The following is a 20,902-nucleotide window of genomic DNA, read 5'->3' as shown; positions in this document are numbered from 1 at the left end:
GTGAATTTCCATAAATATGAGTTGAACATTAGCTAGAAAGAAACATTTATGGATAAGTGAGTATTAATGCACGTGGGACCAATTCTTTCAGATACTGTGGCAAGCTTCTAACATTGCGTTAAACTCTCTCAAAAGTTCTACCTGCTGTTCTAGCCAAGTCTTTGAGTTATCCATAATACTACTATCCATTTAAAAGTAGATACAAGAATCACATGGCATCTACATGACTGGTACTGCTTGACACAAAACCTGATTTTTATATAATGTCAGGAATAAAACAATGCATGAAAACAATGCATTTTTGTGTCATTAAGGGGTTAAAATTATCTTTAAAAAAACAGAATATCTAAGCTTTTATTTAATGAATATCACTAGGAAGCTAAAATGGTTCATCTGGTGGCATTACTTGATCTTTAGAAGAAAAATTGTCTTGGAGAACTAAATCCATCACAATTTATAGATGGGGCAGGATCTCCAATTAATTGCACATTGTCTGATGACACCAAAGGGGGGGGGACATGTGGAGCTGTTTAAACTGTTAATTTCAACAATTAACAGGACACATGTTAATGCTGTCTGACCTTAAGCATGAGGATTATGAAGGGTTATCTCTAAACATCTCACATGTTCACAGAACATATGCTTTCATTGTATAAAGCTCTGCTCATAGAATTTGATGGCAGATAAAGACAATTACAACTCCTCTAATCTGCCATTTTTTTCCTACTCAGTTCTTGATCTTATCTTAGATTTAGGATATGCTTATCCTATAACATATTTAAATCCCCTTACTGTATTCACCTCTACCACTCCTGATGGAAGGCTGTTCCATTTATCCACCATCTTCTCAGTAAAGTGAAATTTACCCCAAATACCAAATCCTTTGTTTTATATTTCATATATATATAGAACACATGGAATGGGAGTTTTTAATTCTTCTGTCACAACCTGCCAATATTCCAGAATACACATATACTATTATAGTACATTCCAGGAAGAACAAAACAGAAATTGTGTAAAACTATTTAGTTTATGGAAATGAAAAGCATTGAGCAAGTTATGTACAGCTCAGCCTTCAGGCTTAGGATAGCAATGGCAGCGCCAGTAACACAAGGTACCATTGTCCATTGTCTCACCGGCTCCAAGAAGTGAATTCCGCAATCATGTTGGAGTCTGAATAAGTTGCAGCTAATAAACATGGCACCTTTCATTAAGACAGCGCTGCGCTCGGCTGACTAGATATTTCCAACAGCGCTAGGATTATAAATAATAATAATAATAAAAAAAAAGTTTGAGAATAGTAGTTTCTTGCTGCAAGAGGATTGCTCCCAATCAGTTGCAATATTCTTCCTGGAAGCGAGGTGCAAAGTTCTTAGTTTGCGCGCTTTCTTGTGTGGTTATAAGGTCAATGATAGCCGAGAGGACAGCACAATCTCTGGATTTTGTCTCATTCCAGTCCACAGGCTGAGGCTTTTCAATCTTCTCTTGTAAAAGAATATCAAGTTCCGCCTTCAAATCCTGAAATTCAGATTGGGAGGGACATGCATTTTATTCTATTTAACACAATTTGTTACATGTAACAAAACATTAAAACAGCACTATAGCAAAATTGTTGTGGCATACACTTAGTACGTAGCAGATTGCATACTGCTTGACTCTGCTGACATTACTAGTAATTTTAGGCTGTATGAAAGTTTTTTGGTTTTACATTTTGCAAAGTGCATGTACATTAAATAAATGTATTTGAAATAACCTCTTGCTTTGAAATGTTTAAAAGAAAATTGGCTATAGGTTTAGCATGCCTTTAAGGAGACATTTTTCCTGCCAGGCAAACCGTCTACTGTAGTGTATCTTGGGGGGAAAAACTCACATCACGGTCACCAGAGATATTCTGGCTGCTGATGGCAGTAACTGTAAGCCAACAACTAGAAAAGACAAGGATGCCAAACTTTGCACTAACACAGTAAAAATCCCCTCATGAATAATGTATGATTATACTGGAAACTGCAATAGAATGGAAATAAGCTATTGTACACATAAGATGATAAGGCCTCTTAATACACCATGAATCCAGTGAATATAAAGGTGGTCAATGCCATTAAATTAGGGATATTCAACAGTTGCCGACAAGGTCAGGTAGTGCTTACAAATGATAGATAGGAGGTCCCTTACAAATCTCCCTTACAAATCCACGGGGAGATTCTCTGAATTCTACCCATACGCCTGTTTGCCCTCCCCGCAGCTATTTTCCATACAGGAGATATACCTACCGGCAGCCAATTCCTGGCTCTGTGAGCGCTGCAAGGAGGATAACTAGATTGAGAGAGTGCACTTTCCTGACACTGACTGGCTGGCTGCTTCAAGCCAATCAGAGGAGTAAATCATCGGATCACAGAAGAGACGGGAGCCAGAGCCTTAGTTTTTAAATTTTTTTAAAAAACCTTCATTTTCGAGGCTGTCCCTTTACACATGCTGCTTTTCGTTAAGGAAAATTGCTGAACACGGGAGCCAAAGTTCTACAACTAGGTAGTTAATATACCTGCTGGCCACCCTCCATGAAACCGCTTGACCTGTTTCGATCACAAAAGATCTTACGGGAAGATTTAGGGCAAGGAAAAAAAAAACATTTACCCAGAAGCAATTCAACAAACCATGGTGTCAGCAAGAGAATTACAGACTCCAAAGCTACTGAATGCCGAGATTTCTCTGGATATCTTAAGCAATATATTTTAAGCAATAAAACCAAATGACACATGACCACATTTAAATTCTGTGCTTTACCTACAATGCAGACTTCCACCGCATCCTCAATAAATATTGCAAGAGAATCCAAATATTTTATTTACTGTATGCTGCATTTTTAACAAATCTTACCTTAACTAGATGTGCTATTCTAGCAGGGGACTGGAATACTATCCATTCGTCAACAGCTATAGTATCTTGGTCTTTGTCCTTCTGGATAGAAATTTCTCCACCAAAGAAAAGCAGGGAGTACGGTGAGACTTCTGTACAATCGTACAAGTAAATCTGTCAAACCAATTCATTGTGTAATGTGAAAAACATGCACAAATAATGTCAAGTACAAGCTTCACGAGCAAAAATTATTCACTGCCCTTAAATTTCATAAAACTAGGTAATGCTACTTTTCAGTAGCCTTAGATACCTACAAAAAAACAGGAGGCAAGGAATGGTGGCAGATTAGGTCATTAGCTGGTTTGCAATCAGTCTGTAACGATGCAATGTACCTGTTTTTAATTGATGTTTAAAAATGTAAAATAATAGTAATGCCATAAACATCTGTTACATGGGTGTACACCGGATAACCTGGAACATGGCAGTTTTACTTGTGCTACTTGTCATGTAAAATACCGTATTTGCTCGATTAGAGGATAACCCTGATTATAAGATGACCCCCCAAAATTTTAATATTAATTTAGAAAAAAAGAAAAAGCCTGAATATAAGACACTATAGGAAAAATGTTATTAGTAAATATTAATTCACATGTAAGCTATTTTTTCATATTTAATAAAAACTATGATTGAGAAAAATGCAGTTCTTGTTTTTATTTCCTTTTATTTGCCAACCTGCCCTCCTATATGCCAATCTGCTCCCTGATATGCCTTATACCCCACTATATGCCCCCTCCCCTGACTTACTGATGCATCCCTATACTTCTCCCCCGTGCTCCAGACTTCCTGGTGTCGTTGCGCACAGACAACCTGCACCGGAAGGTCACGCCGCTGCTCCGCCATAGAAGCTCCGGTGGAAGTGTCAGGTAGAGAGGAGGATCCAGGTACCCTGCGTGCAGACAGCCTCCGCTGCTGCTGGCCGGTACTGCCAGTACGCTGCTGTAAGATGTTCGTGTGTGTGCGTGTATGTTTATTTGTGTAAGTGCATGGTGTTGCACTGGCTATGGGTATGTATGTATGTACGTATGTATAAGTGTATGGTGTTAGAGTGGCTGTGTACGTATGTGTAATGTATCTGAAATAACCTTGCTTTGTATAAAATAAAAAATAAAAAAGCCTAATGGACTGGAGGTTTAACAAGCCTTTAAGAAGTCTTAACTTTCTTCTGTAGTGAAGTTCATATGACTTCATATCCGGTGCGGCGATAACAAACAAGATGAGCACCACAGGTTGAGACATGGAGGGACACTGTACTTACGCTGCTTGTTCTCATCTTCAGATGGTAGACCAACCAAGTATAGTGGAACTCTCTCTCTTCTGCATTGACAGACTTCGGATGAATGTTAACCTTGCCATCAGATTTTGTATACACTTTTACCCTAAGGCAAACATATCAGCTATTCGTCAGAAGGAGTCATATTGCGACACGCAAACATAGAAACATAACCTAAAATGGAGCGATCATGGAGCAGTGGAATGTTGCGGCAGTTCCCGTAACTTGTGTGGGGACCCAAGCAACAAACTGCCCCCCTCCCTGAAGCTGCCTGTGGCAGCTGGGAACATGATTGCCGGTTTACAGACAATTGTGTGTTGAGCCTGTAGAATCACTCCTATATGAGCAATCAAAGGTTCGCGGTGGGGTGCTGGTCAGACAGCAGCAGCAGTGCCCACGTGATCACCACGATTGTCACCAGACATTAAGGGGTTAATAATGGCTTACTTTGGTGGCGATTGGTTCCATGACACAAGCCTAAAAGTTCCCCAAAAGGGAAATACCCTAACTTTGTCTGCTTTCCTTAAATATGTACTTGGTGGGTTATTCATCTTTTTGTGCCCATTATTACCATAACAAAACAGTATACCAACTGTAAAAATCATGCACTTTGAAATGGTGATGTATAACGTTCAACTATTCGCCCTATAATTGCAAAAAAAAGTGTGGAAATTCTAAGCGTATAAGGTATTTCCAGACTCAAGACACTTATATAAATATATTGGGGGTATTTTGGTCAATCCAACTACAAACATACAAAAGTGTGATTTTATTCCGGTTTTTAACATATTATTCATGCTAAGTGTTATAAATGCTACATTTAGCTATATGGCTAAATGTAGCATCCAAAAAAGGATATATAATTTGTGTGGATACACTAAAATTGAAAAGGAGGACTATTAAAGAAACATATCGTAAAAATGTGAAGAATAGAGGAGCACTGAATTGATGCGTTTTTACACTTACATCTGCCTCTTTTTGCTGAAGCTGGGCCGAATCTTGGCCACTTTTGGATATAAGCCAGCACACATCACTGCCTTAATGAGTTTCTCATTGCCTGTGAAGAAAACAGAAGTTAACAAGATAAATACAATAAATACGAACAACTTCACAGCTGATGCCTCAAACCGCTTAAAAAAAATAAAATAAAAAAATACCTGAATTGTGATTAGATTTTATGTCTTTTGGATTTCTACTGCTCACAAAGCCTGCTCCAAGCAGATGTTCAGCAAATTGTTCTTTCATATTACTCAACATCTACGGCAATAATAAACAAGATGAAACGCTGAAAGGCATTTGAACAGCAGTACTGGATCCCTCTAAGGGCATCAGCTGATGCTGAGCTACTGGTGGAGGATCATGAGAATCGTACTGGAATATATGCTCATTCCTCAAACAGGACATTTACCTTGAGTGTGTTAGAAGACAGAAAATTTTCCCAACAGTATTCTCTCTCTGCTCTGGGACCACACCATTTGGATTCCTCCCAGCCCTGAGAAAAAGAGCTACTAGGTTAAGGAAGCAATAGAAGGAAAACACTTCTACGGGGTCAAAGCATGAGAAAAACATAATCCTTCGTTGATGTGTATCACAATTTTTTTGCATATACCTTTAAGCGCTAGCAAACATACAATTGCATTACTCATATTTAAGATGCTGCAGCTACTGATAATGAACACATTACAGAGCGCAAAATATTGAAATATGGTTTAGTAATAAATCACCGAATCAAAAGTTGAATTCACAAAGAAAACATTGGCTCCTTTAATTGATTGGGTGGCTTGCGGATATGGTTTAATTTATTTTTAGAAGGAAAAAAAAAGGGACATTTGGAAGAAAAAAAACTGCAAAAACTACATTGCTTACCAGAAACGCATTCAACACAGTCAGATGGTCACTTTTAGAATTTTTAGATAACTCTCTTCTTCTTGCATCGGCAATCTTCTCCTTTCCCTGAGCAGAGCAAACAAAAGGCACAAACAGTATTAACACAAAACAAGAGTGTTTTTGCGAGTCCAAACTGAAGCCTGGAATTACATGATTCACATCCCAGCCACAGACTTGATCACGGAGAAGAGGGTATTCAGGGCCAGCCCAAATAGCCCCCCCAAGTAGCCTCTGTTGCCCTGCACACACAGATTTAGACCCCAGTCTGCTGCCCCACTTATGTAACACTAAGACCGACCCTGATGTTATTGCCTATTAAACTCAACCTGTCACCTACATATCACTTCGCAGAAATACACTGACTAAAATACTTTGTCTTTTGTTTTTCAGTGTCAGGAACATACATTCACAACTTGGACAAAATTACATCAAATCCTATAACATCCTCAATAGTACAAATACATATATTTTCTTTTTCCAACCAGCATTCTAATGAAGCCATCCCCATGCCCACCTGCAAGATTAACCGATCGCCTGCTCGCTGTCACTACAGTCAACGTCTTCAAGTAGTCCTCCCCTACAGTCTCACTTCTCTCTCAACCACCTTATAGATTGTAAGTTTCCAAGAGCTGGGTCCCCTTTACTGCGTGTTAAATATTCTAACTGTCCCTTACAGTAACAGCAATTTATTACTAAATAAATGTAATATGTTTATTCAGAAAAGTGAAAGTGGACTAAAATTTTGGACTAAATAAAATTGAAAATGAAGCCAAACATATACTCCGATCAGCCATAACATTATGACTCCTGACAGGTGAAGTGAATAACAATGATAATCTTGTTATCATGGCACCTTTCAGTGGGTGGGATATACTAGGCATCAAGTGAACATTTCATCCTCAAAGTTGGGCAAAAATGGGCAAGCGTAAAGATCTGAGGGACAAATTGTGAAGGCTAGATGACTGGGTCAGAGCATCTCCAAAACTGCAGCTCTTGTGGGGTGTTCCCCGGTCTGCAGTGGTCAGTACCTATCAAAAGCTGTCCAAGGAAGGAAAAGCTGCTGACCCATAATGCCTATAATGGGCACGTGAGCATAAGAACTGGACCACGGAGCAATGGAAGAAGGTGGTGTGGTCTGATGAATCATGTTTCCTTTTACATCACGTGGATGGCAGGGTGAATGTGTGACGCTTACCTGGAGAACACATGGATGTATCCATGGAGGCCCCACTTCGCAACTTACAGGATCTGCTGCTAACACCTTGGTGCCAGATACAACCTTACACCCTTCAGAGGTCTAGTGGAGCACATGTCTCGACTGGTCGGGGCTGTTTTAAGCAGCAAAAGGGGGGACCTACACAATATTAGGCAGGTGGTCATGATGTTATGGCTGATCGATGTATACTCATGACAACTGCTTCCCTTTCCCAACTACCTTCCCTCCCGGATTTATTTGAAAAATAAAGCTTCACTGTTGCCGAATGAAAAGGGTAAATTCCTGATTTTCTTAAAACCCTACAATAGCATTAGGTGAAGAAGTGATCCACAATAAATTGCACAATACCTTACCAAAGGAATGATAAATGGATCTTTAAAGCTGAGGCTAGCCGCAATGGTCAGTACAGGATCTAAACAGCAGAACAAGGCTCCAAACAGGATCATTTTCCCAATATGTGGTTCAACAGGTAATCGTGCCAAATGGAAACCAAGGGGAGTCAGTTCCTCACGCTTATCTAGAGCATTCTGAAAGCCAAGGAGAGGATGCATTGTTACTTTTTTCCTATTTGACACTTTGAAAGAACATGCTAATTTTTTATTAATATTTGTTTACTTACCACTTACATTTATAAAATGCAAGAGAATCCGATCTCTAGTTATAGTAAACTAGAGCTATATGCAGGAATGTACGATAACTGCTAGATTATGTTGTAAACTTAAATACATACCAACTCCAATAGATGGTTTATTGCCAGACATGTAGCTCTTTGAGATGGTGGGTCCATTAACTTTTCAAGGAAGTGGGCAATACCCCCAAGATTTAAGATCTACAAAAAATTGAGAGTAATAAAAAGTCAAATAAATTGTCACACCCAAGACAGGTACAAAGACAAAACAAATGTACCGATACCTTAATCTGCAGGCAAAGTTCTTCCAAAGGTGTTCTGACAATTTCTGGAAGCTGATAATCATCAAGCAGACTCTCTCGCAGACCGTTGTACAAGTGATAACAGTAACCTGGCTGGACTCTGCATGAGACAGAAACATACAGATTGCATGGAACACTGGGGGGACCTAACTGAAAGCGTGCCAAGTCGCTCAGAGAACTCCCCGGTCCCGCACAACATTTAGTGATTCAGTAGCACCCAAATAGTTCTAATGAACCATTGGTCTTGTTGCACTTTTCAAATTCTATTAAAACTGCTGTTCCACTTGGATAAAACAGCACTCTCTCTACAATGGTAAGCAAATCAACTCAAAACAGATTTGTCAACACATTATTCCCACTGCAGAGTTTTAAGGCATCTATCAGTGTCTGCTTTTGCGTTACACGAATGAGGCAAACTTTTAAATGATTTAGGAATTATGTTTGGGAAGGGTTTGGAAATTCAGCAGAACTAGGAGTAAATACATCCAGCATATCAGGTGGAACAGCACTTTTGAACACTGTGCTTTTCCATCGTAGGGTGGTAATGTCTACCTGGCATATTCCTCCGGATTGATCCAGACTTACTAACATTAAGAAGGCGGTATAGCATAAAGAAGCTGTGTATATTTACCTGCCTGCACGACCTTTCCTTTGCTTGGCATTCGCATGGCTAACCCATTCCGCGGTCATCGTGCTGATGTTATTGTGTGTGTCGTAGTGCGTTTCCTTTATTTTGCCGCCATCTATGACATGCACTATATCATCTATCGTAATGCTGGAACAAGATCAAAGTTTTTGGCTTTGGTGGATTTCATGCAGTTATTAGGATAATGGCTAGCAGGATTATACAGATTTGTCAATAATGTATATAATAAGGTAAAATTGCTAGAAAGCAGAAACACAAAGTATGAAACTAACTTTTATTACAGAAATTAAAGGATTGCTAGACATACTCTCAACAAAAGCCGGGCCAGCTGCCAATTGCTTAAATATACTATGTAGGCAGTCACTAACACCGTTACATTGACAGACCGCAAGTGAACAGAGACTATAACGGATAAATGCTATCCCAAAGCAAATATGACTAACTGAATTTGTGATGACCACAGCAGTAAAATAAAAACACCCCTTGGACCGGTATTTTAGGATTCAGATCAAAGGGTTGGGTGGATATCTGCAAAGTTAAGGAAAGGATGGGCTAAATATTATATAGCCCCGTCTGCCCAACTTTCCGACAGAGGATAAGAGGCTGTATGTGGAAGCAAATAATAAGGAGGGATGAGCAGCAGATATAGGGGAAAGTATGTTCGCTGCCTGGTGTGGAATTCCCAGCTTGTGTTTTACCTACTACTTTCTCTCACAAATACAAAAACAGAAAAATCTTAAAATAATAAATAAAACAAAAAAAAGAAATATAAGCTATGGAATATAGCCGATACATATGTTCTAGGCTACAATTCTCAAATCACTTTAGTTTTGGCAGCTACCATATTTACCTAGTCTCTGCAATATTGGTTGCTATTACAATTTTACGGACTCCAGGAGGGGGCTTTTTAAAAACCTAGAAGAAAAGAACAGTTTTAGTTTGGTTTATTATACATATCCTGGGTTTTTTTTTTTTTTTTTATTCATCAATTATTTTTTGATATCCAACAATACCAAGGCACAAATGTGGTGTAGTCTAACTCAATAACTAATTGCCCTCCATAATCCAAAAGAACAAGGAGCAGAGGAAAAAAGAAGAATCACAATTTGGATCCATCTGTCCACATGTCCTGTGATACAATGGCATTTACATGAGCTCACCTGTGATGTGCTAAAAACAAGCGCAAAATACATTAAATCCATACCTGTGTCTGGTTTACGGTAGGCATTAAAGAGTGCAAAGGGATAATAATAAATCTGTCTGGAAAAAAGAAACATATCGAATTAATAAATTCATTGAAGTTAAGCACATATGTTTTGTTTTGTGCTCCAATCATAACTGCACGATATATATAGATATATTTATATATATTTATATATATATCTATCTATATATATATGTATATGTATATATGCATTTTACCCACCTTGTTAAAAACAACGTATTCTTGAACTGTGTTATAAAAAATGTCATGTAAAGCTATTACAGGAACTATAGACTACATAAGATTGAACCAACCTGATTTAAACATGACCTGGGACATCAATATATCATGTAGAGTGCTGATATTATCCCATCCTGGTAGAAATACCAAAATAGCACCATCCTGTTTAAGAGAAATGAAAAAGCATTTTCTTTCAAATGTCCCAGCACATTAGGTTTTAAATAGCCCTTTTAAAAGTAATCATGTACTGCATTTTCATGTCAACGAGCAAGAAAAGAATCCTGAGAGTTTAGCACCGGAAAGTAGTTAAATAATAAATCTGCAGTATTCCTGGATTTGCAGATATCTACGGACAGGTAGGAGGAAGCAGGGCCAGTCCTAAACCAAGTGGCACCCCAGGCAAGAATATTCTTGTGCACCCACATTCTTTTAAAGATATAGCAATATTGTTTGAAGCCTAGCAGGATCTTGCAGTGAAGAAGCTGTACAGAGTATGGTGCAGAGCAATAACCGTATTTCCCAGAATATAGGCCGCACTTTTTCCCCCCCGCTGCAGAGTGGCAGCATATCTTTTACACTAAGAATCAAAATTTTTCTTTAAAATAGCACCTAACTTTTAGGGTGCGGCCTATAATCGGGTGCGGCCTATAATTGAGCCAATACGGTACTTCCAATGCAGGGCAAGCAGAGTACACAGGGTACACTCAGGCACAGGAAATAACCCCCCCCCACACACACACTGTACAGCTTCTTCACCGCTCAATGCTCTGCTCCCTTCATGTTACGCTGAGCCTCATCTTTCTACAAGCCCCACACACACTGACACACCACACAGTACACTAACACACACTAAGTCTAACACTGACACCCCACACTCATCCCAACACTGTACGCTGACACAGTGTATATACATTCTGCTCCACACACATACACTAACAGCCAGCTACCTAGCATACGCGCAACCCTCTTATGAGTTGCTGCGCTTCTACTGCCGGATGACGCAACAACACACTCGGGGAAAGTCCTGCCTCTGCGAACAATTTGTTAAAAGGGGTGCTTGGGGGCAATGGACTGCGGCTGCTTGGGCCACCTGGTACTAAAACAGGCGTGTGGAATGCACCCTGTGCATATGCATTAAACTGCATGCCCCGAGACTCGGCTTTCAGCAGGCAGCTGTCGAGTTAGTGAACAATGCCCAAAGGGTCCTATTACTTCATCATGTTTATAATAAATACAGCCATGAAATGTACAGACACAAAAAAAAACTGAGTTATGAAAACCTTCATAGTGAAAGCAAAACAGAATTTTTCAACGAAATCAGAACTGGGGAATTACTTACCTCTCGTTTTAAAACAATATGTCTGATGAGCTCTGCAACCAGGTCAAGATCGATCTTTTCATCGTCTATGAGCTCCAGGGCATCAATGGTACTTGTAGAGTATCTGAATGGTTAGAGCAACAGTGTTCATATACTGTACTTTGATGCGATCTGACTGAAGCTCATCCATAAAAGCTAGCGATTTGGCTTGGAAACCAAGCATATCGGTGTTGCACATGTTACAGGTCCCCAAGCTGTTTACATTGTAGGACATTGGATGGATAAATCTGTTGCATATGGAAAAATAAGATTAACTATATACACCTGGGCTTAGGTTAATTCACATAAAACATTACTTTATCTCTCTATTTCCCCTCCCCACTACATTCCACACAAAGACTGCTACATAATTACTTGTGATAGGTTTACCTCTGGCGCTGTGTTCAGTCCTATTGAGTTGCATGTTTTGATAGCACATGAATGGGTTAACAGTGTCAAATATAGTTCTTGCATATATGCACAGCAAGAGGTAATGACTACAAAGATCAGCTAAGGAACAGGCATTAAATATTAAAAATCATGTTTTAAAAGGAAAGTTTAGTGCATCATGTAAAAGTATAGTAAAAGTCCCACCTTCCCTTGAGCGTCTGAACATATTCTGGCCAACGTTCCTGATATATTGCTTCCTTTTCTTCTTTTTCTGGACGCTCCATGCTCCACTGCATAAAACGTTTTTTCCACCGAGGTCTTTTGTCTGAGTCCTTAGGAAAATATCTGGAGAACAGAGAAAGGAGGCAACCGAAATACACACATTAGCAGGCCTGGCACACAACCTCATCTCTCCTCAACTAAAATGTTCTCTACATCAGTGCATTCCTAACTCGAAAGCGAGTCAGAGGTTTTAGCACCAGTAGCTGATATACAGAACAACAAGTTGGCTTAAAACTTACGTGACCTATACATAAACACTCCAACTATCCAATTAAGAACTCGTAACATGGTTTCAGCAAGTGTGTAGAATGGGTGCAAATGCAAAGATATTTGAATTTATTTTTATACTATAAATATATTATTGCGCTATATCAAAAACTTGCCATGAAGCAGCTAGATGGCAGATCTCGCAATAAAGTTGAATTACATACCCTAACGCTTCAATTACATCTTCCAAAAGATACTCTTTAACAGGGTAAGTAAATCCAGGGATATGGAGCATTGGACAGTTGTCTGTAATGAGACACAAATGAGACAAATGTTAGATATTTTAACTGCATCATATATTGTCATAACATAAAAACAGTGTAATTTTTTAAAACAGTCTCTACTTAATTCTGGAAATATACTTAAAGAAAAATTTCAGTGACATTAATTTAATCATAAACCGACAAAGAAATTAAAGGAACACCCAGGTGTCCCATGCAGCCCTCGCCAAAAAAAATGCATATTAAGGAAGGTCGTAAGTACTTTGATATGCACTCCTTAACCAGTCAAAAATGCATTATACTGCACATGTATACATAGATTCTCCTGAGAATGAGCTGGACCAGGCGTGAGGATAGTATTTTACGTAGGTAAAAGCAGATAGATCTGTGGGAAAAAAAAAAGTCAAGTTCTTTTACACCAAACTCATCCAACCATGTCTTTATGCACCTTGCTTTGTGCACTGGGGCACAGTCATGTTGGAATAGAAAGAGGCTTTCCCCAAACTGTTCCAAAATAGCTGGAAGCATAACATTGTCCAAAATGTCTTGGTATGCTAAATCATTGAGATTTTCCTTCACTGGGCCTAGCCCAAACCCTGATTTCAATAAGTCACAATATGTTTGTCCATAAAGTGGTGCACAAAGCTAGGTCCATAAAGATATGGTTGGAGGAGTTTGGTGTGGAAGAACTGGACTGGCCCACACAGAGCCCTGACCTCAACCTAATCAAACACCTTTGGGATGAACAAAGAGCCAGGCCTTCTCATCCATCATTAGTGACTGACCTAAAAAATGCTCTACTGAATGAATTGTCAAAAAACTGCCACAGAAACACTTCAAAATCTTGTGGAAAGGAGGGACCAACTATATATTAATGTCTATGCATTTCGAATGCTATGTCAAATTCCCTGTTGGTGTAATAGTCAGGTGTCCCAATACTTTTGTGTCCATATAGAGTACATCGATATGCAAGCTTTGAATGTATTACTATTAGATACCTATCTACAGCTCTAAACATGAATGTATCATTTTTACTTAATTTCAGTTTTCAACTAATGCTATTAAAATGGGAACTTACCAAAATACTGTGAAAACTTTTCAGCATTTAAAGTAGCACTCATCAATATGACTTTGAGATCTTTTCGATGAATTAGAAGATCTTTCACTATTGCCATGAGAACGTCAGATTGCAAGTTTCTCTCGTGGATTTCATCTATTACGACGTGACTGACATTGGTCAGTTTCCTGGAACAAGACAAAGAAGTTTAAAAAAACAGCAAAGATCGAGTGTTTCCACATACACCAACACATAGGCACTTACTGGTCTGATTGGAGCCATTGTAGAACTATGCCGGTTGTGCAGTACAAAATAGAGCCTTGTTTCCGTGGTAACTGACTATAAATGATAAGGGGGACAAAAAACACAAGTATAAGGATTTTTTTTTTTTTTATAAGAGCTAGATATATTAAGTGCAAATGCATTGCCGCTAGAGAAAATCGTCATGATTAGATGTGAAGTGTTTGCTTTCTTATGAATTGCAGCTCTCTCGACATGAAAATGTTCATATATTCCCATTATTGTGCATAAAGCTGCAGTAGGCATTAACCTCCTCTGGGGAGAAACTGGGGATTATCCTTTTGCTAATATATAGTGTGTATTCAAGGAAACAGCATTATTACACACTCTGTATTTTAATGCCTTTTAATTCTTAGCTACGATAAAATGATAATTGACGCAGCATAATATATTAGTATAGAAGAAGAAAAAATCAAAGAGATAACATTTTACTCATACATACTGACATAATAGCGCAGCAATAGCCTACATGAAAACCTCAGAGAGCCTTTTAGCTTGGTTTGCTCATGGGTTATTGTAACACTATGTTCTAGTACATTTTACGTTTCTATTGACTCTTTTAGTGCTTTGGGATATTGCACAGAGTTTCTAGAGCCCTGGCACACCAGCTGCTATGAATACCTCATCTACTCATGAAGGGCATCATTGGGAAGCAACAGAATGACTGCTCTTATGGGCTGTTGTGTACAGATACAAATAGGCATGGGTTCTTTCCTAAAAATGAATACATGATCACTTCGAGTTAACTTAAATATAATTGTTAAAAGGGCTTTAACTGTGTGATATGTTTTGTATTACACAGAGAATGGCTGAGTTTTGAAGCTGTAGAAAAGACCACTGAGGTTATGTGACCCTACATCTTTTCTCAACCTTAAGACTCCAGCAATAAAAGTTTGAGCCAGCAAATACTCTCATTGCAACAAAGAGACCAACAAAGTAGCTCTCCCCCACCTTTCAAGTCGGATTTGGTAACCAGTGCTATTCCCTTTTCCACATTGCTCAGCTCTCTCTGATGCCACACGCTCTGCAACCTAAGTCAATTAAAACAGACAACTTAATTGACAAGATCTACTAGTTTGGTGGCAACTAATAAAATATGATGCAAAATAAATACTGCTATTATCATTGGTACACACAGGAACCAGGGTGCAACCCACCCCCCAAAAAAAACACCAAATAAAATTCAACTGATGGGAGTTTTATTAATTACATCAATATAAGTTAACGTTAAGAATGCTCTTATAAAAAAGTAAGTAGCGAATCTGATATATCACACAACCAATATGAAAAAAAAAAACCTTCAGATACTAGTATAGGTAAATATTCAAGTTATATGAAAATCTTACTGAAATCGCACTGATCCTCCTTGGTTGTGTGCACACAATGTGACACTTCGAGCCTTTTCCTCTAGTAATATGGTCATCCAAAATAAACTGTGTTACTTGTGTTGTCTTCCCACAACCAGTTTCTCCACTAATAACAGTCACTTGATTTGCATTTATGACTTTCGTTATCTCCTGAAATAGAGCAAAAAAAACATATTATGGCAGGCAATGTGAACAGAAGTTATGAAAAACAGAATACCAGGCTAACTTTCTCTCAAGCAGGCAAAAATGTACTAATCCAGTACAGAACATGCAGATGCTGCGCCAAATTAAAACAGTTTACAATTTCTTACCTCTTTCATGCTATACGATGGCAGTTTTTCTCGAAATCTCTGCAAAAAAAAAAGCATAATTTAAAAGCCAGCAGTTGATCAACAGAAAGGCCATTGCTTATGGGTTTGATGTTGCAAACCTTTGTGATAGACATAGTGAACTTATACACTGAGTTTTCCATGTTTTGATAGCTCTTCCTAGTAGCTCATTCAAGCATTAGTGAGGAGTGACAATGCGCATAAGGGGTTCATAGTGGGCAAAGTCACCCAGATAGAGGTGGGAGGAAGCTTTCAGCCTTAGGGGCCACTCAGCAGCCTGGGAATATAATGGCCCAATGCATTCTTGTCGGCCAATGCTCACAGATGCACATTATCCTGCTCATGGATATATACGGCATTATAATTAAAGCTCACAAAAGATACAGAGTTTCCCTCAGAGTCTTCAAATCATAGAGGCTAAGGGCCACCCCCCAAATATCCCTTGTGTTTAATAAAACATATCAGTACCTGCATCTCTACATATCTAAAGTCTGTTCTTTTTTTCTGCAGCTCTTCCTGGAGTTGGCGATCCAAATCACTGCTGGTTTCCTTTTCTTGACTGACCAATGGAGTATTCCGTTCCTGGCATTTCTTTTCATTTACTGTTGCTCTTCTTGGTGGAGGACTAGGGCTGTTCCTGAAAAACAGCAGCGGTTAAGACTTGTTGTATGGGGAGAAAGGGATACTTCAGTAGTGATGGCAGAGAAGAACCAACAGGCCTTTTTGAACGGCATTCGTGAATTTCTCTGTTCGCTTCTACTACTTCCACTAGACGTATCTGCACTAGTAAGCAAAGTGACTTTAGTATCTCCAACTGTATTAGTCGTTTAACAAATACAATTAACAGGATAGTATTTGGTAGAAAAGAGTTGGCCGTTTTAAAAACTTAGTATTTGGCATAATATACAAAAATGTATACCATGATTTAAGTTTTGAGTCACTCAGAAAGTTATTTTTTCAAAGAAAAGCAAAAGTTGTCCATTGAAACATCAAATTGATCAGAAATACAATGTAGCCATGATTAATGTTGCAAATGACTATTATGGCGGAAACTTTTAATGGAATATCTTTATAGGTGTACAGAGGCCCTTTATCATTCCCATACTCCTGGGTTCCAATGGCACGTTGTGGTCGCTAATCAAAGTTTACGTTTAAAAAGGGTAATTGATCATAAGAAAACCCTTTGGTAGCTGTGTAACATCTAAATATCCTTCTTCCCCATGAAAACAGCTAAATGACCCCAGACTTTTGAACAGTAGTGAAATTAAAAAGAAAGACAAAGTTACACAAACTGAATAAATACTGTATCAAAGGCAATGGATACAAAGAAAATCAAAACGTTCTTCTGGTATTATTAGAAGTGGAGAATTTAAAGCCACGTTTACATTTATCTCAAAAGTTTTATAATAGAAATTTCTGATGGGATGACTACACACTTATGTCATTTCCGGAAGCGCAGCCCATTTTCTGGTTAATATAAAAAGGCAGCCCATTGACTTTACAGGTAAGCCATACCTTTCATTCTCAGCAGACCACCAAGTGTCTTCATACGGTGCCTGCTGTTGGTTGTTACATGATGTCTGCACAGAGTTTAGAAGTCTTGTGATGTGTTCCTCTCTGGATTCATCCATTCGCACAACAGCTCTCTAGAAGAAAGTCACAAAAAGTCACAATGGAAAATAATTTTTGATTCAACAGCTGTTGGGTCCCCATCACTACATTGTCTTTTTTATTAGTCCAGTAAGACAACGATCATGTTTTAAGCACATTTGCGAACACTACATGCTTATGCATTAAAGTTATTCTAATTCACAGTTGAAAAAGTTGTCTCATTACTAAAGCAATCAATACAATGGTCCTGATGCTGGACGATACCGTAGGTTACTATGGTGATAGAGCACACTTCGGTAATTTGGACCTCAATAACGTGACTGCTTTCCTAAAGACATGTCAATGATTCTAGCTACTTAACTGGAGAAGGATAACTGTTAAGACTACCGGGGGGGCGGGGGCAATATGCATTAAACAGGGAGTACACAATAAGTACACGATGGCCCTGCATACCACATATCTAATGCAACTAGAGCTGAAACAACGAATCGATAAAATCGATAATAATCGATAACGGAAATCATCGATAACGATTTCCGTTATCGATTAATCGAGTGATCAATTCGTTGTTGGAGCACTCGGCTCCTTTTACTTACCTCCGCGAGCGTTCCCCGCTTCTGCTACACGCTCTGCAGTCTCCGCCTTCTTTCAGCTACGTGACGGATGTGACGCGTTCCGGAGGTAAGTATTCTTCATGTCTATGTGCACGGATCGCACAGAGCGAATCGCTCTGTGCGAATGGAGCCACTCGCACAGAGCGGTTCGCTCTGTGCGAGTGGCTCCACTCGCACAGAGCGGTTCGCTCTGTGCGAGTGGCTCCACTCGCACAGAGCGGTTCGCTCTGTGCGAGTGGCTCCATTCGCACAGAGCGGTTCGCTCTGTGCGAGTGGCTCCATTCGCACAGAGCGGTTCGCTCTGTGCGAGTGGCTCCATTCGCACAGAGCGGTTCGCTCTGTGCGAGTGGCTCCATTCGCACAGAGCGGTTCGCTCTGTGCGAGTGGCTCCATTCGCACAGAGCGGTTCGCTCTGTGCGAGTGGCTCCATTCGCACAGAGCGGCTCGCTCTGTGCGAGTGGCTCCATTCGCACAGAGCGGTTCGCTCTGTGCGAGTGGCTCCATTCGCACAGAGCGGTTCGTGAGTGTGGGTGCAGGGCAGAGTGGGGGTGGGGGTGCAGGGCAGAGTGGGAGTGGGGGTGGGGGTGCAGGGCAGAGTGGGGGTGGGGGGTGCAGGGCAGGAGACTGGGTGCAGGGCAGAGTGGGGGTGGGGATGCAGGGTGTGAGTGTGGGTGCAGAGCAGAGTGGGAGACTGGGTGCAGGGCAGAGTGGGGGTGGGGATGCAGGGCAGGGTGTGAGTGTGGGTGCAGGGCAGAGTGGGTGCAGGGCAGAGTGTGAGTGTGGGGGCAGGGCAGAATGTGGGGGCAGGGCTGGGTGCAGGGCAGAGTTGGAGACTGGGTGCAGGGGCACAGTGCAAAGTGCTGGGTGCAAAGTGCCAGTGCTGGGTGCAAAGTGCCAGGGCTGGGTGCAAAGTGCTGGGTGTAAAGTGCCAGGGCTGGGTGCAAAGTGCTGGGTGCAAAGTGCCAGGGCTGGGGCAAAGTGCTGGGCGCAAAGTGCTGAGTGCTGGGTACAAAGTGCTGGGTGCAAAGTGCAAAGTGCTGGTGCAAAGTGCTGGGTGCAAAGTGCTGAATGCTGGGTGCAAAGTGCTGGATGCAAAGTGCCAGGGCTGGGGCAAAGTGCTGGGTGCAAAGTGCTGGGTGCAAAGTGCCAGGGCTGGGTGCAAAGTGCTGGGTGCAAAGTTCTGGGGCAAAGTGCCAGGGCTGGGGCAAAGTTTCTTGAACAGTAATAGTCCACCTCTTTTCAGAATGTTTGGGGTTATTTTGTTTCATAAATATTGTGTTTGGGTTCTTGTACTTTGAAAATATTGTTTTTTATTACATCATAACAAAATAAGAATGTTAATGTAAATTTTAAGTTGTTTTTTAACATCCAGTTCATTAAATTCTTTTAAATAAACGAAAAATTTGCATATTGTTTTTTTTTATCCGATTAATCGATTAATCGAAAAAATAATCGGCCGATTAATCGATTATTAAAATAATCGTTAGTTGCAGCCCTAAATGCAACATGATCAAGTTCTTAAAGAAACACTATTCTCTACAAGGTGGTTGTCATCCTTTTGCTGCTAAGTGGAAAAGAGAACAAATAAACTTAATTTATATAATTAGCCACTAAGTAGAAATTGTGAAGATGCAATAAGTGAGACTCCTTAAACTTTCTGTGATGGAAGGATTCTGCCTCCATATGCATTTGCCCCTTTCCAGATCACCAGCTAGTTCAACACGAGTCCCGACAGGTGATACACTCCTTTAAGTAGCCAATCATCATCAGAACATGGAAGGGGAGGACAGCTGCAGGGCTGCAGTTTCTACCTAAGGGAAGTGTTCTTCCCCCACTGTGGAAGAATCTATAAAGTACCTTAATATGTATTCTCACTAAAGGGGTTGTCAGGGGCAGGAAACGATTCCTTTAGATATAAGTAGTGCTCACAGTATTCTGCAGAATGTATACATGTTTTAGTTTAAAGAAATGTTTAACTATCTGGGCAATTATCACAGACTGACAGGCAACATCAATGAGGTTAATGGAAGTCACATGACTAGACTCCTGCTGCAAATGTCTAGGAAAGCCCTCATAATCATACAGTTGAAATCATTACATATTTGCATATGAATATGTTTCTGTCAGGAGGCCGCCATCTCCTTCCGTAAACTGTACAGGTGGCCAGAGGAGCAAATACGGTGCGCAGTAAGCATAGGCGGCTGGCCAACCTACCTCCATCCTCTCCCTGTCTTTGCTCTTCTGGCCCTGTCTCCTGGCATACCACAGTCCGATATCCCGGCCTCTCAGATGAGGAGGCGGTTTATCTCTACCGCCTCCAGCGCCTGCACTGGAAGGACCCGCATCATACTGGGATGAAGACCCCCTACCTCTACCACCTCGTCCACCCCGACCCCGTCCCCATCCTCTCCGTTGTTCGTAACTCATTCTAGCGCCGGCGGGCGTGCCGTTAGTTTCCAAACAAACTCGCAATACAGGTAAACGCCAGTAAAACTACATGTTCTGCTTATGTTCGGCAGACTACGAGGCAAGACAGTTTAACGAGTCTGCGGCAAAAGCCGGGTAGAAGGTGGTGCGCATGCGTACAACACGGCAGCAACGTGCCGGGGAAGTGATGTCATCACGTCACTTTGCCCACTTCCGATGCTCTTGCCGTTAGTTGGGAGGAAGTAAGGAAGCGGGTACTGAAGATGTTTCTTCTGTTAGAACCTGCGCTAGTGATTTAAGAGAAAGAGGGGATGGAATGTCGCGTGGAGAGGTGTAATGAGCATATTGCGAGTATGTAGTACGAAGGCTCATTT

The 20,902-nt window shown here is 40.4% G+C and overlaps 1 protein-coding gene across 1 annotated transcript; it reads right to left on the bottom strand.

Annotated features, from left to right (window-relative positions):
• Nucleotides 1-915: 915 nt before the first annotated feature.
• On the bottom strand, nucleotides 916-20,606 carry DHX36 (DEAH-box helicase 36). Its single transcript, XM_053459451.1, has 25 exons — nucleotides 20,316-20,606; nucleotides 17,392-17,522; nucleotides 16,345-16,513; nucleotides 15,859-15,897; nucleotides 15,527-15,697; nucleotides 15,132-15,211; nucleotides 14,145-14,219; nucleotides 13,902-14,068; nucleotides 12,767-12,848; nucleotides 12,258-12,398; nucleotides 11,646-11,748; nucleotides 10,381-10,468; nucleotides 10,067-10,122; nucleotides 9,713-9,777; nucleotides 8,848-8,991; nucleotides 8,199-8,316; nucleotides 8,017-8,115; nucleotides 7,640-7,813; nucleotides 6,050-6,136; nucleotides 5,592-5,675; nucleotides 5,341-5,440; nucleotides 5,150-5,240; nucleotides 4,169-4,289; nucleotides 2,875-3,027; nucleotides 916-1,518 (listed from the first exon to the last, which is right to left on the bottom strand). Exons 1-25 carry the CDS (start codon nucleotides 20,526-20,528, stop codon nucleotides 1,333-1,335), a joined length of 2,937 nt encoding a protein of 978 aa, XP_053315426.1. The 5' UTR covers nucleotides 20,529-20,606; the 3' UTR covers nucleotides 916-1,332.
• Between the last annotated feature and the right edge of the window lie 296 nt (nucleotides 20,607-20,902).

Source organism: Spea bombifrons, chromosome 3, assembly GCF_027358695.1.
Source record: "Spea bombifrons isolate aSpeBom1 chromosome 3, aSpeBom1.2.pri, whole genome shotgun sequence".
Classification (NCBI taxonomy): domain Eukaryota; kingdom Metazoa; phylum Chordata; class Amphibia; order Anura; family Pelobatidae; genus Spea; species Spea bombifrons.
This window is presented reverse-complemented; position numbering and strand designations above follow the sequence as displayed.